This window comes from Squalius cephalus (assembly GCF_949319135.1).
Source record: "Squalius cephalus genome assembly, chromosome: 3".
NCBI lineage: Eukaryota > Metazoa > Chordata > Actinopteri > Cypriniformes > Leuciscidae > Squalius > Squalius cephalus.
This window is the reverse complement of record NC_137124.1, coordinates 27,337,649-27,354,738: the sequence shown is the minus strand read 5'-3', so window position 1 is coordinate 27,354,738 and position 17,090 is coordinate 27,337,649. Positions and strand designations below refer to the sequence as shown.

The 17,090-nt window shown below is 37.3% G+C and overlaps 1 protein-coding gene across 2 annotated transcripts; it reads right to left on the bottom strand.

Moving 5' to 3' along the window:
• Positions 1-1,358: 1,358 nt before the first annotated feature.
• On the bottom strand, positions 1,359-17,023 carry ptpn5 (protein tyrosine phosphatase non-receptor type 5). Of its 2 annotated transcripts, XM_079866484.1 has the most exons (15): positions 16,632-17,023; positions 14,460-14,578; positions 14,287-14,353; positions 11,010-11,208; positions 9,765-9,875; positions 9,547-9,624; positions 9,145-9,383; positions 8,511-8,697; positions 8,334-8,418; positions 8,148-8,227; positions 7,723-7,860; positions 6,783-6,893; positions 4,009-4,169; positions 3,410-3,523; positions 1,359-3,160 (listed from the first exon to the last, which is right to left on the bottom strand). In XM_079866484.1, the coding sequence occupies exons 4-15, from the start codon at positions 11,175-11,177 to the stop codon at positions 3,067-3,069; spliced, it is 1,566 nt and encodes a 521-aa protein (XP_079722610.1). In that variant the 5' UTR covers positions 11,178-11,208; positions 14,287-14,353; positions 14,460-14,578; positions 16,632-17,023; the 3' UTR covers positions 1,359-3,066. The 2 variants fall into 2 exon arrangements, with proteins under 2 accessions (XP_079722610.1, XP_079722611.1); XM_079866485.1 differs by lacking the exons at positions 14,287-14,353; positions 14,460-14,578.
• Between the last annotated feature and the right edge of the window lie 67 nt (positions 17,024-17,090).

The following is a 17,090-nucleotide window of genomic DNA, read 5'->3' as shown; positions in this document are numbered from 1 at the left end:
GTACAAAACCAGTAAATGGCCATCAGGATGACAAACAGCTTGTAACAGACACACATTTGGTTCAACATTTTAAAAATGATTCCTCTAAGAAATGTCCTGGTTTGAATACATTTATGTGCTGTCCACAGCATTTGTGCCATTATAGTGATTACCACAGAAAATACTTTTCTAGGTGGATGAAGTTTTGTTTATGCCAATAGTGGAGTTTGCTCCATGCTTACACGTGACATTTGAAAGTTAATGAGTTTACAGGTTGTACCAGTCACTGAAAGATTGTCAGTAAACGATTTTGTTTTTTTCTTTCTGTTTTTAGTGATTTATATTTTTGATAATTGACAAATGCTGTAGATAGAGCCTGTATTTACATTCCCCTAAACGAGTAAATAGATCATTATGGATAAAAACCTGTTTTCTCACTCACTTGCACCTCGCATACTCAGTTCTTTATAATGATTAAAGAATCCTGAAAAAAATGGTTTCCACAAAATATTTAACAGCACAACTGTTTTCAACATTGATAATACATGTTTTTTGAGCACCAAACCATCATATTAGAATGATTTCTGAAGGATCATGTGACACTGAAGATTGGAGTAATGATGCTGAAAATTCTCTAAATTACTCTTTTAAAAAAAAAAAAACATTAAAATAGAAAACTGTTAAATTGCAATATTATTTCACAATATTACTGTTTTAACTGTATTTTTGATCAAATAAATGCAGCCTCGGTGAGCATTAGACCGAGCATTAGCATTCTTTCAAAAACATAAAAAAAGTTCCAACCCCCAAATTTTAAATGGTAATATATAATATAAAAACAACGATAAAATCCACAAAACTAAATCTAAAAAAAAAAAAAAAAAAAAAAAAAAAGATCTTTTGCAAATCACGCATTTCCAAATAACTTTAATTAATTAATTATTAACTAATGTAAAAGAAGATAAACTTAAACTAAAAAAAAGAAAGGCTGGGTAAGTGAGAGAACAGGTTTTACTGTGGAAATTTAGATTCTTCCCTTTAAAACGGGTTAAAAATATATAAATTCTGGTTTCATACATATACACAATTTCACATGTTGGTGTTAAAACTGGTTTAGGGTTTCAAAGTAAATATAGAATTAGGATTGTTCAGGTTTTGCGATATGGACCAATCACTACAGTCTTTGGCAGTGTAATAACAGCACAAAAACATAGAGACAAAACTCTTTCAATAAATATGACGAATATGTCAGTTCATTAAAAACAAATAATAAAATTCACTTAGTACCAACTAAAACACGAAAGCAGTTATGCAATAATAAAAAGACTATACAGCAGCAATTAAAGCATGTGAATGAAAGTTATTCTCATTTCTTGCAAACTATCATCATGAGGCTTTCAACTAACAACACTTATATATAAAAAAAATAAAATAAAACACAGTACAATCTCTTGTGTAACAAGGTGGTGTTTTCAAGCTTCTGTAAACTTCCTAATTTCAGCTCAAAGCTGCCTGGAAGGAAACATCGTTTTGAGGACATATGACTGAATCGAGAACAACTGGAGACAATTAGGGTGGTAGCGATACTGTCTAAAGAAATTCAGAGGAGAACTTGCATTGGTACTTCCAGCTGGATCACATGAGATCATTGATTGAAGATGCTTATTCCAACAGCAGAGAGAGAGAGAGACTCTGCCGTATCAGAAGCTTTTGCACATAATCACACACAGATGTCTGCTTGTAACTTAAACATTTCCTTGCTCATAATTAAAAAGAAGTTCAAAATGTACTTGCTCATGCAAACTGCAAGTCTCAGCAAAGCTGTACGAGCTGCCAATTCGGGCAAATACTGATTATACATCTTAACTAATCAGATATGCAGACCCACATATAAACAATGTTAAATGTAACCAGAGTAAAACAAGCTAATAAAATAAATAGAAATTAGCAAAAAACTTCACAACTATATATGTCCCATTGTCATGATTTCTGCTATTGATACAAGCTGTGATTTACAAATTTAACATTAGTTGGATACAGTGTTTCGGCATTTTGATACATAAAACCTTGAGGTGCAGCATCAATGCTTTTAAGAGTCCAACTAAACCATTTCGCATTATATAGCGTCCAACAACACGCAAACCGAGAAGGCAAAGGTATGCTGAGGGAAAATGTACATCATTCTGTACGGAGATCAGCCTCTCTCAGTCTTACTGAATGAGACTACGACAGGCTGTAACGCCACGCTGCGTTTAGATCTGCCCGACAACATCTACAAACAACCATACGGACCCCGGTACGAACAGAAAGACACATATTAAGGCCATTTTGTATTAAATGTATTAGGCTAACCTCTTCTAGAGACCAACCACACATCCGGAGTTAAAGTCTGATAATCATCATAACACATAGTAAACATTATCTCTCTCTCTCTTCTTCTGTTTCTGCAACACACACACACACACACACACACACACACATATATACTGACACTTCAGATTGCCAAGAGGTTGATCTTCCAACATGTGAGACCCCTATATGTACACACTTTAAAACAAATCTCATTGTTACATTGAGTTATAAATCCTGTAAAAATGTCTTAGCAGTAAAAGGAAAATTGCTGTATTTGTAGGCTCGGAAATTGAAGAGGTCCCTAAACCTAATGCTAAGTGTACATCATAAATGGAGGCCTTGGTGTCTGCTTGTTATTGTGTTCATCCCACCACATATGAAGTACACACGCATAGAAACTTTGTCATATTTGAGCACTGATGGCCTGCTGAACGTTATTATGAGGGCAGCACTTGTGTCATGATATATATGATCCCTTTATGTTTGGTGTGTTACTGTTATGGTAAAGAATAAAGAAAAAAGTACATTTAATAACTGATTGGTGTCGTGATGTTGAATTTAGGTCGGCTAAAATGTAATATTGGGTCTGCTTCTAAAAGGACGGTTCAGCCTAAACTTCTGTTGTGTTTGAATACATGAGACTTGAGGAACTGAGGGTCAGTCCCTGTCCCATGTGTTCGGATGAAGGTCAACTGCTCTGAGGAGTGATGTGAAGGTTGTGCGCTCATGGAGGCTTTACTCTTCTGAGGTCTTTCGAAGCTGTCTTTCATACAGACTGAGTACATGATGAACAAACTGATACTGCTCCGCTGTCTGGATCATCCCACCTCTAAACACACAACAACAACAACAACATCAACAACAGCAGGAGACCAACTGTTAATATACGTCATCCACAGAATAGCATCTAGCAGTCCACTTTTATAGCACTTAACAAGAGACTATTATAACACCATATCTATGACTTTAGGGTGGCCTGGATACCACTGAGGCCAAAGAGCCAATCTTTATTCTGCTGCTGTCTCAGTACTCAAACTTACACTCATGTTTAATAGAACATACAGTGAATATATTTTACCTGTCCAAGCGTAGCTGGCTAGTGGTCTTCAGGATGTCAACCACCCCTTCATTGCTTAGCTGCTGGCACAAGATGGAGGTAGCAATGAAACAGCCAGTGCGTCCAATCCCTGCACTGAGAGTAGAGAAAATGGTGTTTAAAAAAATGTGTCAGTCACTGAGAGCACAGAGATGACCAGTCAAAAGACAAATGAAATAAAACAGAAACATTTTATGTAAGCTGTGCCATTTCTAACTGGCATAATTCCACTAGAGCCATGAATAACCATATTCAGGACATGCACGTAGGTCGGTGTGATAGCCGGAGCAAGCAAATGCCCATCACATATTCACTTCAACTCCAAAAAAATAACTGAGCATCAGAATCAGAATAAGCTTTATTTGCCAAGTGTGCAGCATTTATTATGGGATTTGACTGTTTGATTAATAGATTAAGAATAGATCATATATACACAAGTCTTTAGAGGGTTTCTTACTTATAGACTAGTCGGTTACACAACTTCCATTTAAAATTTGTCAATGCGCACATACCTAATATATATATATATATATATATATATATATATACTCTAAATTATATTATATGTATGTGTGTGTTACCTGCAATGGACAATGACAGGGCCACTGTTGGGTGGAGCCTGTTTCCTCGCTTCCTCCACTTCCTGAACCAACTCCAGGAGAGGCGGGGCCTTGTCTGGAGTTTTTTGATCTGGCCAGGATGTGTACCAGTACTGTCTGAGAGTGCGCTCCTCACCCTCACTCTACACACACAAACATTCACATTGCACATTTGTAGTTCATTAACACACATGTATACACAAGTGCGTTTCTAGCCTTTTAATCAGTACTGGGGCACAGCCCAATTACAAAAGTGTCCCCTTAAGGCCATTTCACACCGCACCGACAGACAGACGCTGACCAATGGTGGCAGTGACCATATTATAGCACATCACTTCTCAGACATTCAAATGCTGGGTAGTCACTGTGTCAGATTATGCGATTTTGACTCCTAAATTCTTGTTGTGATGCCGTGAAGCATCACAGATGCGGTGTCGGTTGTCGCCTAATATGCCACACTATACGGGATGAAACGATTGATTCTTGCAGCCCAGGAATCACCACGTCAAATGCATTGTGCCCAAATTGGGCTGATATTGTGTAGTATGAACCCGGCATAATTCCTATTCAGCATGATCAATAGGTGAAAACAAGCTCTGACAGATTTGACAGGGCTAACACCGATACGACAAAATCTGACGAAGTGTCTATTGCCATCAATCAGTGCGTTGTGAATTGGCCTTTATTTTGATACTCTTTTTTGATACTGTTTTAGATATATAGAAAATGAACTGTCTTTACCTGCAGTACAGAGCGTGTTGCTCGTTTACAAGCTGCACATGCACTAAAGAGCTGCTTCATGTGTTGCCCATACACTAACACAAACACACATTCTTTGATATATCTCTTTAAGATATCATATACGCAGATTTTGTGATTAAATACATTTCCTTCAATTATGTGAAACACTGCATTGCTAAGAATATTTGTTGCCATGACAGCAATGCCTCCAGAGGAAACAGCAGAAAACACACCTAGAAGCAGAAAAATATTGCGCTCAACCTGGACTTCTCACTTTCTGTGCCTATTATCTTTCTACTCCACTTTCATGCAAACTTTTAGGAGGTTAGACTTTTCAGTTAATATGGGACTAGTCTTTATTAATTACATTATATTAGTTGACTTTTAAATGACTAATTCTTTAAAAAAGTGATGGCTTTTAAACAGTAATTAATCTGCATTTCTCAAGGTTTGTGGGGAATTCTACTTGAAAAGAGGATGCAAAATATGATACAGTAATGTGTCTCATTTTCATGGGTTTTGAAATAATTTAAAGTGCCCAATTATGCTATTTTAAAGTTTTCTAATTTTGTTTTCGAGGTCTCCTACAACAGGCTTACATGCATCGAAGGTCAAAAACCACTTTCATTTTCTCATAATATACATTGCACATCACCACATTGTTCCATGATTCCATGATGTAAACACTGTAAAGACAATAACAATGACGTTGATTTTACCCAATCAATCTGAGCACGAGTTTGATGATAAAACATTGGAAGAACTTATTCAACCCGAACACTCATCGCAAGGACGACTTGAGCAGGATGTTTCCCAGTGAAACGCTCAGTTTGAGGTACATTATGAGATGTTGCAACTATAATTCCTCACTATCAGCATTAACAAGTGTATGTCCATCAACAAACCCATGTGTGTGTGTATATTTCTAATTTATTGCGGTGCACATGCAGGAACTGTATCAATAACAGTGCATACGTTAGCCAAGCACTAACTTGAATGACTGTAAGAATAAAGTTTGCAAAACAAATCTTGTTCCATCCTTTATCATTACTCAAAGTAGTAAGAATGACAGACATTCTGCATTAATAGACACAGTTTTTGGTAATAGTGGCCCACAGCTGATTAGCAGAAGTATTTCAGTAAGACAGTTATAACGTGAGTTAGCCGGTTAGCCGGAAACTTACACAATATAAATCACAAAACTACATATTTTGAACACCCAATAGAAAATATATACATCAATAATTATTCATACTTATAGGTTGTGATTCTTAGGAGCAAGCTGGTCCAAATAAGCTGAGTACTGACCCATCTTTCAAGAGCAAGCGTTTTGCGAATCCCGCATTAAACTCAGAGATTTGAGAAGCAGCCGTCAGTAAAATGACGTGTTGTGGGCTGGTCAAGTTGTTCGCGGGCGGACGTACAACAAAGGCGGGCATTATGCAGATGTATCTTCTAGTGACGTAGAACCGTAAAGCAGTAGGACTCGAATGAAAAACTACTCGTATTGGCGGTTCAGAGTCGATTCTTTCTTTTGGGAGACAATAACTTTATTTAACTTATTTAACTTTATTCGACTTTACAACTTTGCAGAACAACTGTTTACATTCACAAACAGCTATATTACACAATGCATGAAAACCATAATAGGGGCACTTGTCACCAAACTGCTCAGTAATGTGACAATGACATGCTACATTTTGTTAATAGACCAAAACATTACTAAGATATACTTAATACTTCCTGATACTTTCCTATACTTTGCTATTGTTAACTTTGTTTAGTCATAATTTGTCTCAAAATGCTATCCCTTCAGTTGGTATCAGTGTGCCAGATTTCTTTAATAAAAGTAATAATAAGAAAATATAAAATTTCTCTCAACGGTTTGGTACAAATGTAACTGTTAATTAAGAAGGTTAATACATTAAAAGTCCATCAATCATTAGTTCACTTATAAATGAATATAAATGCAAGTCAGTTATTTTTACCAAAACACACTCAAACACCAAACAGACCTTCACAGTGAAAATCCTTAGACTGTAGTCATCTGCCTGGATGACCTGTTTGACAGTGATCTCGATACCCTCACAGACGACGCTGTCCTCTGGCCAGTATTCTGTGCATTTCTGTGGGTCACACAGACAAATATGTTTATTTAATTCATATTGAAATCCAGCACAGCTCATTTTAACCCATTCACGATTCCTGATGACTCATTGAAATTCACCTAATTCACTGAAATATTTCTAGGCAAGTAAAGAGTCAACATCACCTGAAACAGGCGCCTTTATTAACCTTTTGACTACTGAAAAATGGCTTAAGCTACAAATTTACAAAGTGAACATTTAGGAATGTGGTTTCATCCCGAGTTATTGCTCAGTATTAAATAGTGACAGCACCAGAGGTTGGACAAGAAGAGCAATTTAGTGTTGATTCAAGTTTACAAAACCCTGATAATTAAAGTCCGCGTGAACCGGAAGTTGCAAACGACTTTTCTCCAGTGTTGTGACGTATTTCCCAGTGAAAATGAATATTGAACAGAGGGCAGGGTTTTACTCTAGCGCTCCCTCTCTCCATCTCTCACTCATAACAGACTAACGGTTTGAGGGGAGTGGTTAAGCGTTTCCCAACCCAAGCCGTCAAACCCATAGCAAACCTACATCATCAGAGAAGGAACGCCATTCCAGACCGGAAGTAACTTTTCAGACTTTGATTAAAGATTACGACGGCAAACAATTTTTTTCTGTGTATTAACTTGCACGGATTAATTTTTCACCACAAGACTAGTAATATGCGCTAACAAAGTAAATAGGGTCAATTTTGATTTCAGTTGGACTTTAAAGAGGAAATCCATCTGAATAATCTAGGATTTTTAACCACTCAGCATGAAAGACTGATTCATCCCAATCATGTGAGCATAGTGAGCATATGGTATATGTGTGGATATAGCCAGACCTCATTTTTTTCTTCAATATTGGTGATCATGACGATAATGGGACAGTGCTCCTGCCAAACCATCCTCCAGAAATCCCCCACTGTGTTTACAGTGGGACCCTGTGTGGCGATGTAAGCCTTTTCTTTCTCACCATAGCCCTAAAACAGCATACGATAAAAAGATGTAAATTCAAACAACTTTAAATGGCTATTTTGAGAAAAAACACACAAAACTTTTGGTAGTTTGTGATCCCATAATATGTCATAAAAAGCTTACTCCATAATTGTCTTTTCTTAAATATAATTTAGGACTCATACATTTATTAGCTGAAATTTGAGAACAAATGACAGAAACTTGTTTATTTTATAAAATTTTATTAAAACAACTTAAATACTATATCAACCAGAAAAGTAACATTTACAATTTGATGCTAACACAGACTCACCTTCAAATAATTAGCATTGATGTAGGTGCTGAGAAAATCACCTTCCTCGTTTGCTTTTAAGCAAACTCTGCTATGTGTGTCTGCAATTTAGAGATAAGACCTTACAAATACAAAGGTATGCCAATATCAAGAACAAACCTCATTAGACGTTTCCACATATAACTGTGTACAGAGTGTTATACGCACTTGGTAGTATGGTTTTGTAGCGATTCTTCCTCACCACGCCGGGGAAATTATATTCTTTTGGGTCCACGAAGTTCATGGGTGTCTCCTGTTTCCAGCAGAATCCCAAGATGAGCAGTGACATCACGTTACGATCAATGTTTTGTTGTGTATATGCTTGTTACTGTGAATGACACTCACGTAGAACTCCGCCTGCAGTACAGCGTCGTCCAGTGCGCGCTTGTGCAGCTGCTCGGGGGTGAGCAGGTTGGATGCGTTCTGCAGGTATTCCTGTGTGCCCTGCTCTTTAGGGGACAGCAGTGCTCCATAGGGCTCTGTAGTGCCAGGGGTGCACATGTCCAACGTCAGCGACACGTTAGAACCTCTCCTGTCACAAAATCACAACAGAGTTTGTGCGATGCGATCATTCACATCACAACTGATTTCAGATTTCACGTGTTTTTCAAGTGTTAAAGTTAAAACTATTTTGACTACTTTTCTTTTTATAAGAGTTTGTTTATGCACTTTATGATATATAATTCTGCATAAATGAAGTGGAATTCATCTGTTGTTCAAATATTTATTTAAAATTGCCTTTTAAATATTGAACAATTGCTTTTTAATGTTTAATTATGACACAAGTGGTTAGCCTTTCCATCCTCACCACTTCTGCATTTATTCTTTCCTCATTGAAATATTTAGCACACTGTCACATTAAAAACGTACCTAACAAAGCCATCATAGAATATTCTAACAGCAAACAACAACAAATTATTTATGAGACGTACAATACATCAAATGTGAAGCATCCAGAAAAAATAGCCCGTTTTATTACCTTTCCTGCAAGCCAACAGGTTTGACAGTGAGAGTGGCAGGGTCAGCTTCGGTCTTCATGTCCATAAAGCAGTCGAACACAGGCGTCTCCGGAACAGCATCCAGCTCGTAGAAATACTCCTGTTTAGCATCTGTCCATTCTGAATATGTAAAGGAGGGCTGCCTGCTCATGGACTGACGACGGTCGTCAGGGAAGCAAGATGGGTTGCCAGGCACCAGGGTTCTAATGCAGAACAGCGTCTGTTGTGACAGCAAAAGGGGAAAAAAGGAAAGTCCAAGCTTTACACAAAGGCATGAGTGCAGCTGCTGCAACACAGTTTATCTTGAGCACAAGTTATTGTATAAACAGGTTTGTCAACTAAAACTCTGAGTAGCAAAAGGCAAAAACATAAAACATACTCACTCCAGTACCAAGAATGACTACACCTAAGAAGAGTGTGGCTATGAGGGGCAACACGCTCTCCACCCTCCATATCTCCATCTGCAGACAAGTGCATTCATGTCTTTTTGTTATTTTGTCACTTCAAAAAATGAATGACATGCAGCAGTGAATTCCTTTAAAATATTATTCTTTCACATCAATCTTTTTTTATTCAGTCATTTCAGTTCTAGATCCGTCACCTGTTGATCATAGGCATCACTGGTGGAGAGAAGGTACTGAAGGAGATCCAAAACTTTATGTGCCGCTGGAAAAGCCCTGTATCCATTCAGCATGTAAAGGACCCACAAACCCTGAACACATCATCAAAACACATTTATTTTTACAAGGTAAAAGTGACCTAGCCTACATAACTAGGGATGGCAAAGAAAGATATGAGATGTTTTATTTGAATCACAAAATTTGTCTGAAACTGTCATTTGCGTTTCGGTAAGTTTAATGTCAAATGAATAAAAGAATATTGTTTTTTTAAATATACGACCGTTTAAAAGTTTGGGGTCTGCAAGATGTTTGAAATGTTTTGAAAGAAGTCTATTATGCTCACCAAGGCTAAAGTAATATTGTGAAATAGTATTATTACATTTTAAAATAACCGTTTTCTATTTGAATATATTTTAAAATGTAATTTATTTGAATTTTCAGCATCATTACTCCAGTCTCCAGAGTCACATGATCCTTCAGCAATCATTCCAATATACTGATTTGCTTGCTAATATGCTGATGTCAATGTTGAAAACAGTTGTGCTGCTTAATATTTTGTGGAAACTGTGATGCATTTCCCCCCCAGGATTCTTTGATGAATAGGAAGTTCAAAAGAACAGCATTTATTTGAAATAGAAATCTGTGGTAACATTATACACGTTGTTACTGTCACTTGTGATTAATTTCATGCATCCTTGTTGAATAAAAGTATTAATTTCTTTAAAAAAGTGAACCCAAACTTTTAAATGGTAGTTTATATATATCCGTCTCACACAGCTGTTTGCTGGTTTGTCAGACAGGAAAGCATGTGGTGCAGTTATTGACTACAGGGTCGATCACAGCAGACCCTGGAACAGCCTGTCTTTCTATACTTATGCACAAACACACTCAAACAGAAGGATATTCAAGCACACAGATAGACAGGCACACCACAACAACTGTTTTATAGCCGTTTACATGACAAAAGCCTTCATTATAAATTTAAAACACTCCTGGTTTCAAAAATGATTCAGCTACACGACATCATTATCAACTGTTTAATTTTAGCTAAAGCCAAATTTGCCACTTTTAGACAAAGCCAGAACATGGGAATAAATTAAATATTCTCATACATACAGTGATTCAAAATCAATAGACAGTCAATGGTGTGCATACTGCATAAAGTGTGTTATGTGTGTATTAAGGATTTATTTGTTCATTATTTGAGAGCATGTGCATGAACTCACTGTGAGTTGAGACAGTGTGTACAACAGGAGGAAAGCTCCAGCTGTAACACTAGCTTTCAATACCCTTTCCCACAGAGCACCACCGACCCCTGGCAGGGGATCGTGAGTAAGTGAGGTGGCACTCTCCTGCTCTTTGGGTGCGTCCTCTCCAACAGGGGCTTCTGCCATGCTGCTCACGAAACGTCCTGTCTTTAAACAACTGAAACAGACACAGAGAAAACCATATTTACTAGAGGCAGAATAGAACAAATAATAGAATAAATAGAATCTAATCTAGAGCAAACAGGAGCAAGAATGCAGCTGAATGTAATCAGATAGTAGTACACTCAGTCTCATAATTCATGGCATTGCTGTGGGAGGAATGACACATTTAGAGGTGGACTATGCAAATGAGACAGTGCTGCGGACATAACGCTAATGCCATTTACAGTGTGAACAGCACTGTAGCAATCTTGTCACAAGATCCATAATGATCAGCATTAAGAAAATATTTAAGGTTTGAGGAGCAGTGAGTAATGTTTCTAATTACATTACATTCACCATCACATTTTTGAGTTTGATTACTGTTAGTCTACGGCTTTATTTTTTATTCATTATATGAGAACCATTGACCAAATAAGGAATCATATTTTCAAGTTTCAAAGCATGTTAAGGCATGAGCTCAATTCAGCTCATTTAAACTGAAATATTCCCACATCATGTGAGAGTTACTGCCGATAAAAAATGTATCACTTTTTTCTTCTTTTTTTCATAGGAGAAATGCTTATGACACACTGTGTTTAATATTTAAACACTTACTGTGCACTGATAGAGACTATCAGTTTTCAAAAGCATTAAAGGTGTACAATATCGCTGATAGAGTTGACATTTCGACTTATACATAAACATAAACAAGCCATATAATTTTGTTAAATCCATGATCCATAAATAAATAGAAAATGGAACCTAGCCACCAATTTATTCCAGTTTTCACTCAAACTGCTTTGCATGAATATTGTATTGGATACTAATGTAAAAATGCTTAACTTGTCAAATAATGTGTAAAATACTAGTTAATTTTGCGATTGAAATAGCAAATAATCACATAGCCAGTATATATATATATATATATACACACACACATACAAGCAAAAGTCAGACAGAGCATGCTGTGTCACCTTTAGTGCAGAGTCAACACTCAGGGCTGGAGTGGATCACTCTGATCAATACTCCAGCTCCACACACACATACACACTGAGGTTGCATATACAAGAAAAACAGTCACTTCAGCAACAAATACACCCATCCCCCTTTCTTTCACTCTTTTATCTCCCTCTGCCCATCATCTCATTACTTCTCTTCTCTGCATTTCTCTCTTCTTTTCTTCTTTCCCCTGTTCTCTATTCTTTTCCTCTTTTATCTTTCTTTAATGTTTACCCCTCTCTCTTCATACCTCTGACCCTCACCTTCGAACGGTCTCCTTCTATCCATTTCACCTTTATCCATTTTTACTTCCCCCTTTCTTTTACCTCTACTCTGTGATGAATATCATTCATTTATTTATCCCTGTACTCTATTCATGCAGCAGCTGGATGCTCTTGAATTATGAGAATGAGCTATAAAGAGCAGAGATCGCTGTGTTGAAGGAAACACACACATGCGTGCGTATACACACAACTACACACCCTTCTCAGATTGTCTTTCATCAAACCTAAGCATAATCATCTCAAGCCACATGCTAAATCAGCATTCAATTGCCAGCAACAAACTGTCCGACAGGGAGAGATGGAGAAAGGCATGTATCTGAATGAAACCAAGGATTAAATGGGCCATAAACAAACTATTTAGTAATGGAAACTATGTTTTTGTCCTTGAACGATTTGACAATATCTGTGCCATTTGTCAATGATAACTACATACATTCCGACCATTGAAAAGTTTGGGGTTGGTACAAGTTTTTTTTATGTTTTTGAAAAAAGTCTCTTATGCTCACCAAGACTGTTTATTTGATTATACAATAAAAACAGTAATACCATGAAATATTATTACAATTTTTACACCTGTTTTCTATTTTAATATATTTTAAAATGTAATTTATTCCTGTGATGGTAAAGCTAAATTTTCAGCATCATTTCTCCAGTCTTTTGTGTGTCATGATCCTTTGGAAATCAATCTAATATGATGATGTGGTGCTCAAGAAACAAATTAGAGGTTTTTCAACTGCTTACACACATTTTCAAAACTTTGCCTCTTTTTTTCAAAACTTTACACACAAATCCAAGAATAAATGCCTCACATCTCTTGCAACAAAATATCACAAACACATCTCAAAAGCAAACATTTGTCTTACGTTACAAACACCTTTGCCATAATATTATATTTTGGATATATCATATACACAGTTATTCAAAACCTAAAGCTCTTCTTTCATGAGCTTCTATAATTTCTGTACAAGATTGAGAGTAATTGGCAGAGAGAACTATTTTTTTTTTTTTTACAGTAAGCATTTGTGGTTGTGAATACAGTATTAGGCTACACCGTCTGAAAAACCCATAACTTGACCTTTGGCTGTATGGTTTTGCAGATTTGGCGTGTGGTTCTGGTGTTTGAGTGTCAGGTTTCAGAAATTGTGTGACAAGTAAGGATTTTGTGTGTAAGCAGTTGAAAAAAACTGTATTATCAATGGTGAAAACAGTTGTGCTGGTTATTATTTTTGTGGAAACCGTGGTAAAAAAAAAAATCAGGATACTTTGATGAATAGAAAGTTCAAAAGAACAGCATTTATTTAAAATAAAAACATATTATATTGTTATAAATGTCTTTCCTGACACCTATGAGCAATGTAGTGCATAGTTCCTTGCTAAATAAAAGTATTAACTTAATGACCCTAAATTTTTGAACGGTAGTGTATATACACATATATTTAACTTTATATTGAATTCAAATCTAAGGTCAAACTCTTAAAACGTATTATTGACTCACCTTAATTTCTGTTAAGACTAATTTAAACTTCTATTAAAACTTTTTAATTTTCACAAAATGTAAAACTTTGCAAACTCAAATCCTTTCTTACTGAACTGCATAGCACATATAAATAATGAATTTATTATTGAAATTATATCTTATTAATATGTTGGCTTGAGAGAGCCATTTATATATATATGCATGCTAGTGTTGTGTGTGTATACAAAAAGACTCACAAACACATTGCTTTCATAAACCAAAGCATAATCAAAAATACCCTTCACTCTCAGAGAAAGAACAGACATACTTCATAAAGAAACAATAGAGCACTTACTGTATAAAAAAAGCAAAGTTAGGCTCACATGACAGTGACAAACGCCTCTCTCAGGACCTAAAACAAACTAGGAGTAGTGAGAAGGAAAATGAGAAATAGATATTAGTGAGATCTGAATGAAAAATATCAATTTAAATAGCAGTATTTATATAGCAGTAGATGATCATTCTTACTCATGCAGCTCTGTACAGGGCGCTACAGATGGCGATACAAGCAGAAGACACTGCGTGCCAAGTCAACCAACAGTATGGAGTCACTGAGCAGTATCGAATAAATAGCCCTCCATGTGTGTCTATCACAGAAAAATGACAGGTGGTCAAAATATAGCAGGAGATATGATTAATCCAAGCAAGATGTCCAGAAATCAAACACAGTGCAGGCGGCAGGCTAGACAAAAGGACTAAAAACCAATGAAGAACTTAAGGTCTGTGGGAGACGTATCTAAAACCCGAACACACTCTCAGTCTTCTCTACGATCAGTAAACAATAGCTGCAGAGGTCTGGTCTGGTGATGACGTGATCTACATTGGCATGGGGGTAACCATGGAAACAAATACACTCAGCAGCAAACGGTTTATATAGAACCACAATCAACACCCCCCTCCACACACAGACACACAAAGGTACACACACTCTGACACCCACACATACAGACACGCAAAGAGATCATGCAGCAGACAAAATCCATAGTGGAATAAAAGGAGAAACACAGTTCCCATCTGGCATAGACATTGCCTGCCTATTGTGTTCGAAACAAATATGAAATCCATTTCTCTTTCCACAGTTCTAATGAGATGCAAACTCATTATATAGGGCTTTTTAAAGCCATAATCTATAGCCAACCCTAACCAAAACACACATATAAACAGCATAAACTAAACATAGACATATTGCACACCTCCGCACTGTACAATGAGGCAGACTTTACATCCTACACACTATTCTGAACTAAATCAAAGTTAATATGTCAGCAATCCTTTTAACAACAACAATGGAGGGTAATAACTGTTGGCAATTTAGCATGGCCTTATTTATATTCATTTTGGACACATTAGAAGTCTATATATCCATAAAATAAACATTTTTAATTCCCCTCAGCAAATAATTAGCTAATGGTAATACTGATTATTTTTTCTGCTAATAGTTTTAATGAAAGAAAACAGCATGAGAGAGAGAGAGAGAGAGAGAGAGAGAGAGAGAGAGAGAGAGAGAGAGAGAGAGAGAGAGAGAGAGAGAGAGAGATTACCTGCTTAATAGCATCCCTACACTATAAGGCCGGTATTTCATTGTGCTTGCTCGTATGAGAGGATTACGCTTTATGCTGGATGAGTTAAATCGGTGTGTTTTTGTTCGGCAGACTGGGCCCAATATTTGTGCTGCTGCACCTTTGGATTTCCATGAATGAAAGCTGTCATGGTTTCCAAAGAACCCACCTCTCCGTCTCACTCTCCATTTCTGAAACGCATAGCTGATGCGATTAACTGGTTGTATACATTTCAGAAATGAACGACAAAGACAGGGCCACAAATCATTTGTGAGAAAGAGCGAGAGAAAACGTAAGAGTCTGAAATCACGGGCAGGGGATTATTTAGACCAATCTCACTCCCCATGAAATATAGTCTGTCTCACTGGCTTAATGCATTGACTAAAAGCAAACATCCCTTTTTAATACTAATTCCTGCACAAACAGTCATTACATTGATCCAAAGTCTGAATTATTCAAACAAACACTCAAAAAAACTAAAAATATATAATAGTCTGACTGCATATAGCCCCCATATCTCGATACACTCATCAGTTATATATATATATATGGCAGTCTATCTGGAGAACATCAGTCACACAGCAGAAGGGATGAGATTTAGTAGTCTACACTTGTTGAATGCCATTTAAGGATCCCAAATGCTTCCTCCCCATCTTCCAACACCCACCAAATGGGCTTTGTAAAATTATCCACTACATCTATAACATACTGATAAAATGAATCAGTTCTTCATCATCATAAACATGAAGACCATTTACTTCAATTTCCTACCAGTCATTGTGTTCACCAACCAAAGACAACCGAATGTTTACATGATAGCATGAATGACACATCCCAACGGTGAGCTAATTTTTTGTTTAAAGAACGAAACAGCCCGTATAAACAGGAGTACATGCACCATACTGAAACGCCTCGCTGACTCGCTCATTGACTCGCTTCGCCTCTTCATTGATACCAACACTGCGTCGGGCGAGCGTCTCAGCATCCTCAAAAACACGACACGCGCTTCCACGGGATGAAATGGACACTGAATAATAATGTAAACCGCGCCGTCTACGGAAAAATACGGATGCGCTCTTACCTCTCAGATGGGTGAAGGCGATGGAAATGAGCGCGGAGATTCGCGCAGCATCATTAATATTCACATCACAGCGCTCGCGGAGACGCGCGCGGAGGAAGAACAGGCAGCGGGAGACGCTGCAGTCGCTGCAGAGCCGAAAAGCGGCCCTCCATATGAGCCCGCCTCTCTCACAATGAGGAGGGTCTGTGTGTGTGCGTGAGTGCGTGCGTGCGTGCGTGCGTGAGCGCGCGCGTGTCTTAATATGCTCTGACTCTCTCTTCCGAGTATATTTTTGTTTCGTGAGATCCCTATTGTAGAGTTTTCAATAGGTGTTGACGTGTGAGGTATTGTCTTTCGCGAGGCGGATGGTGCGATGCTTCGCTTCAGGTGGCAGCTGGAGGTGTAACCTAGGCAACGTATCTCAGGGTAGAATGGGATGGAGGGATTTAGTGCCCCCTGCTCTCTCCGGTCCCGTGAGCA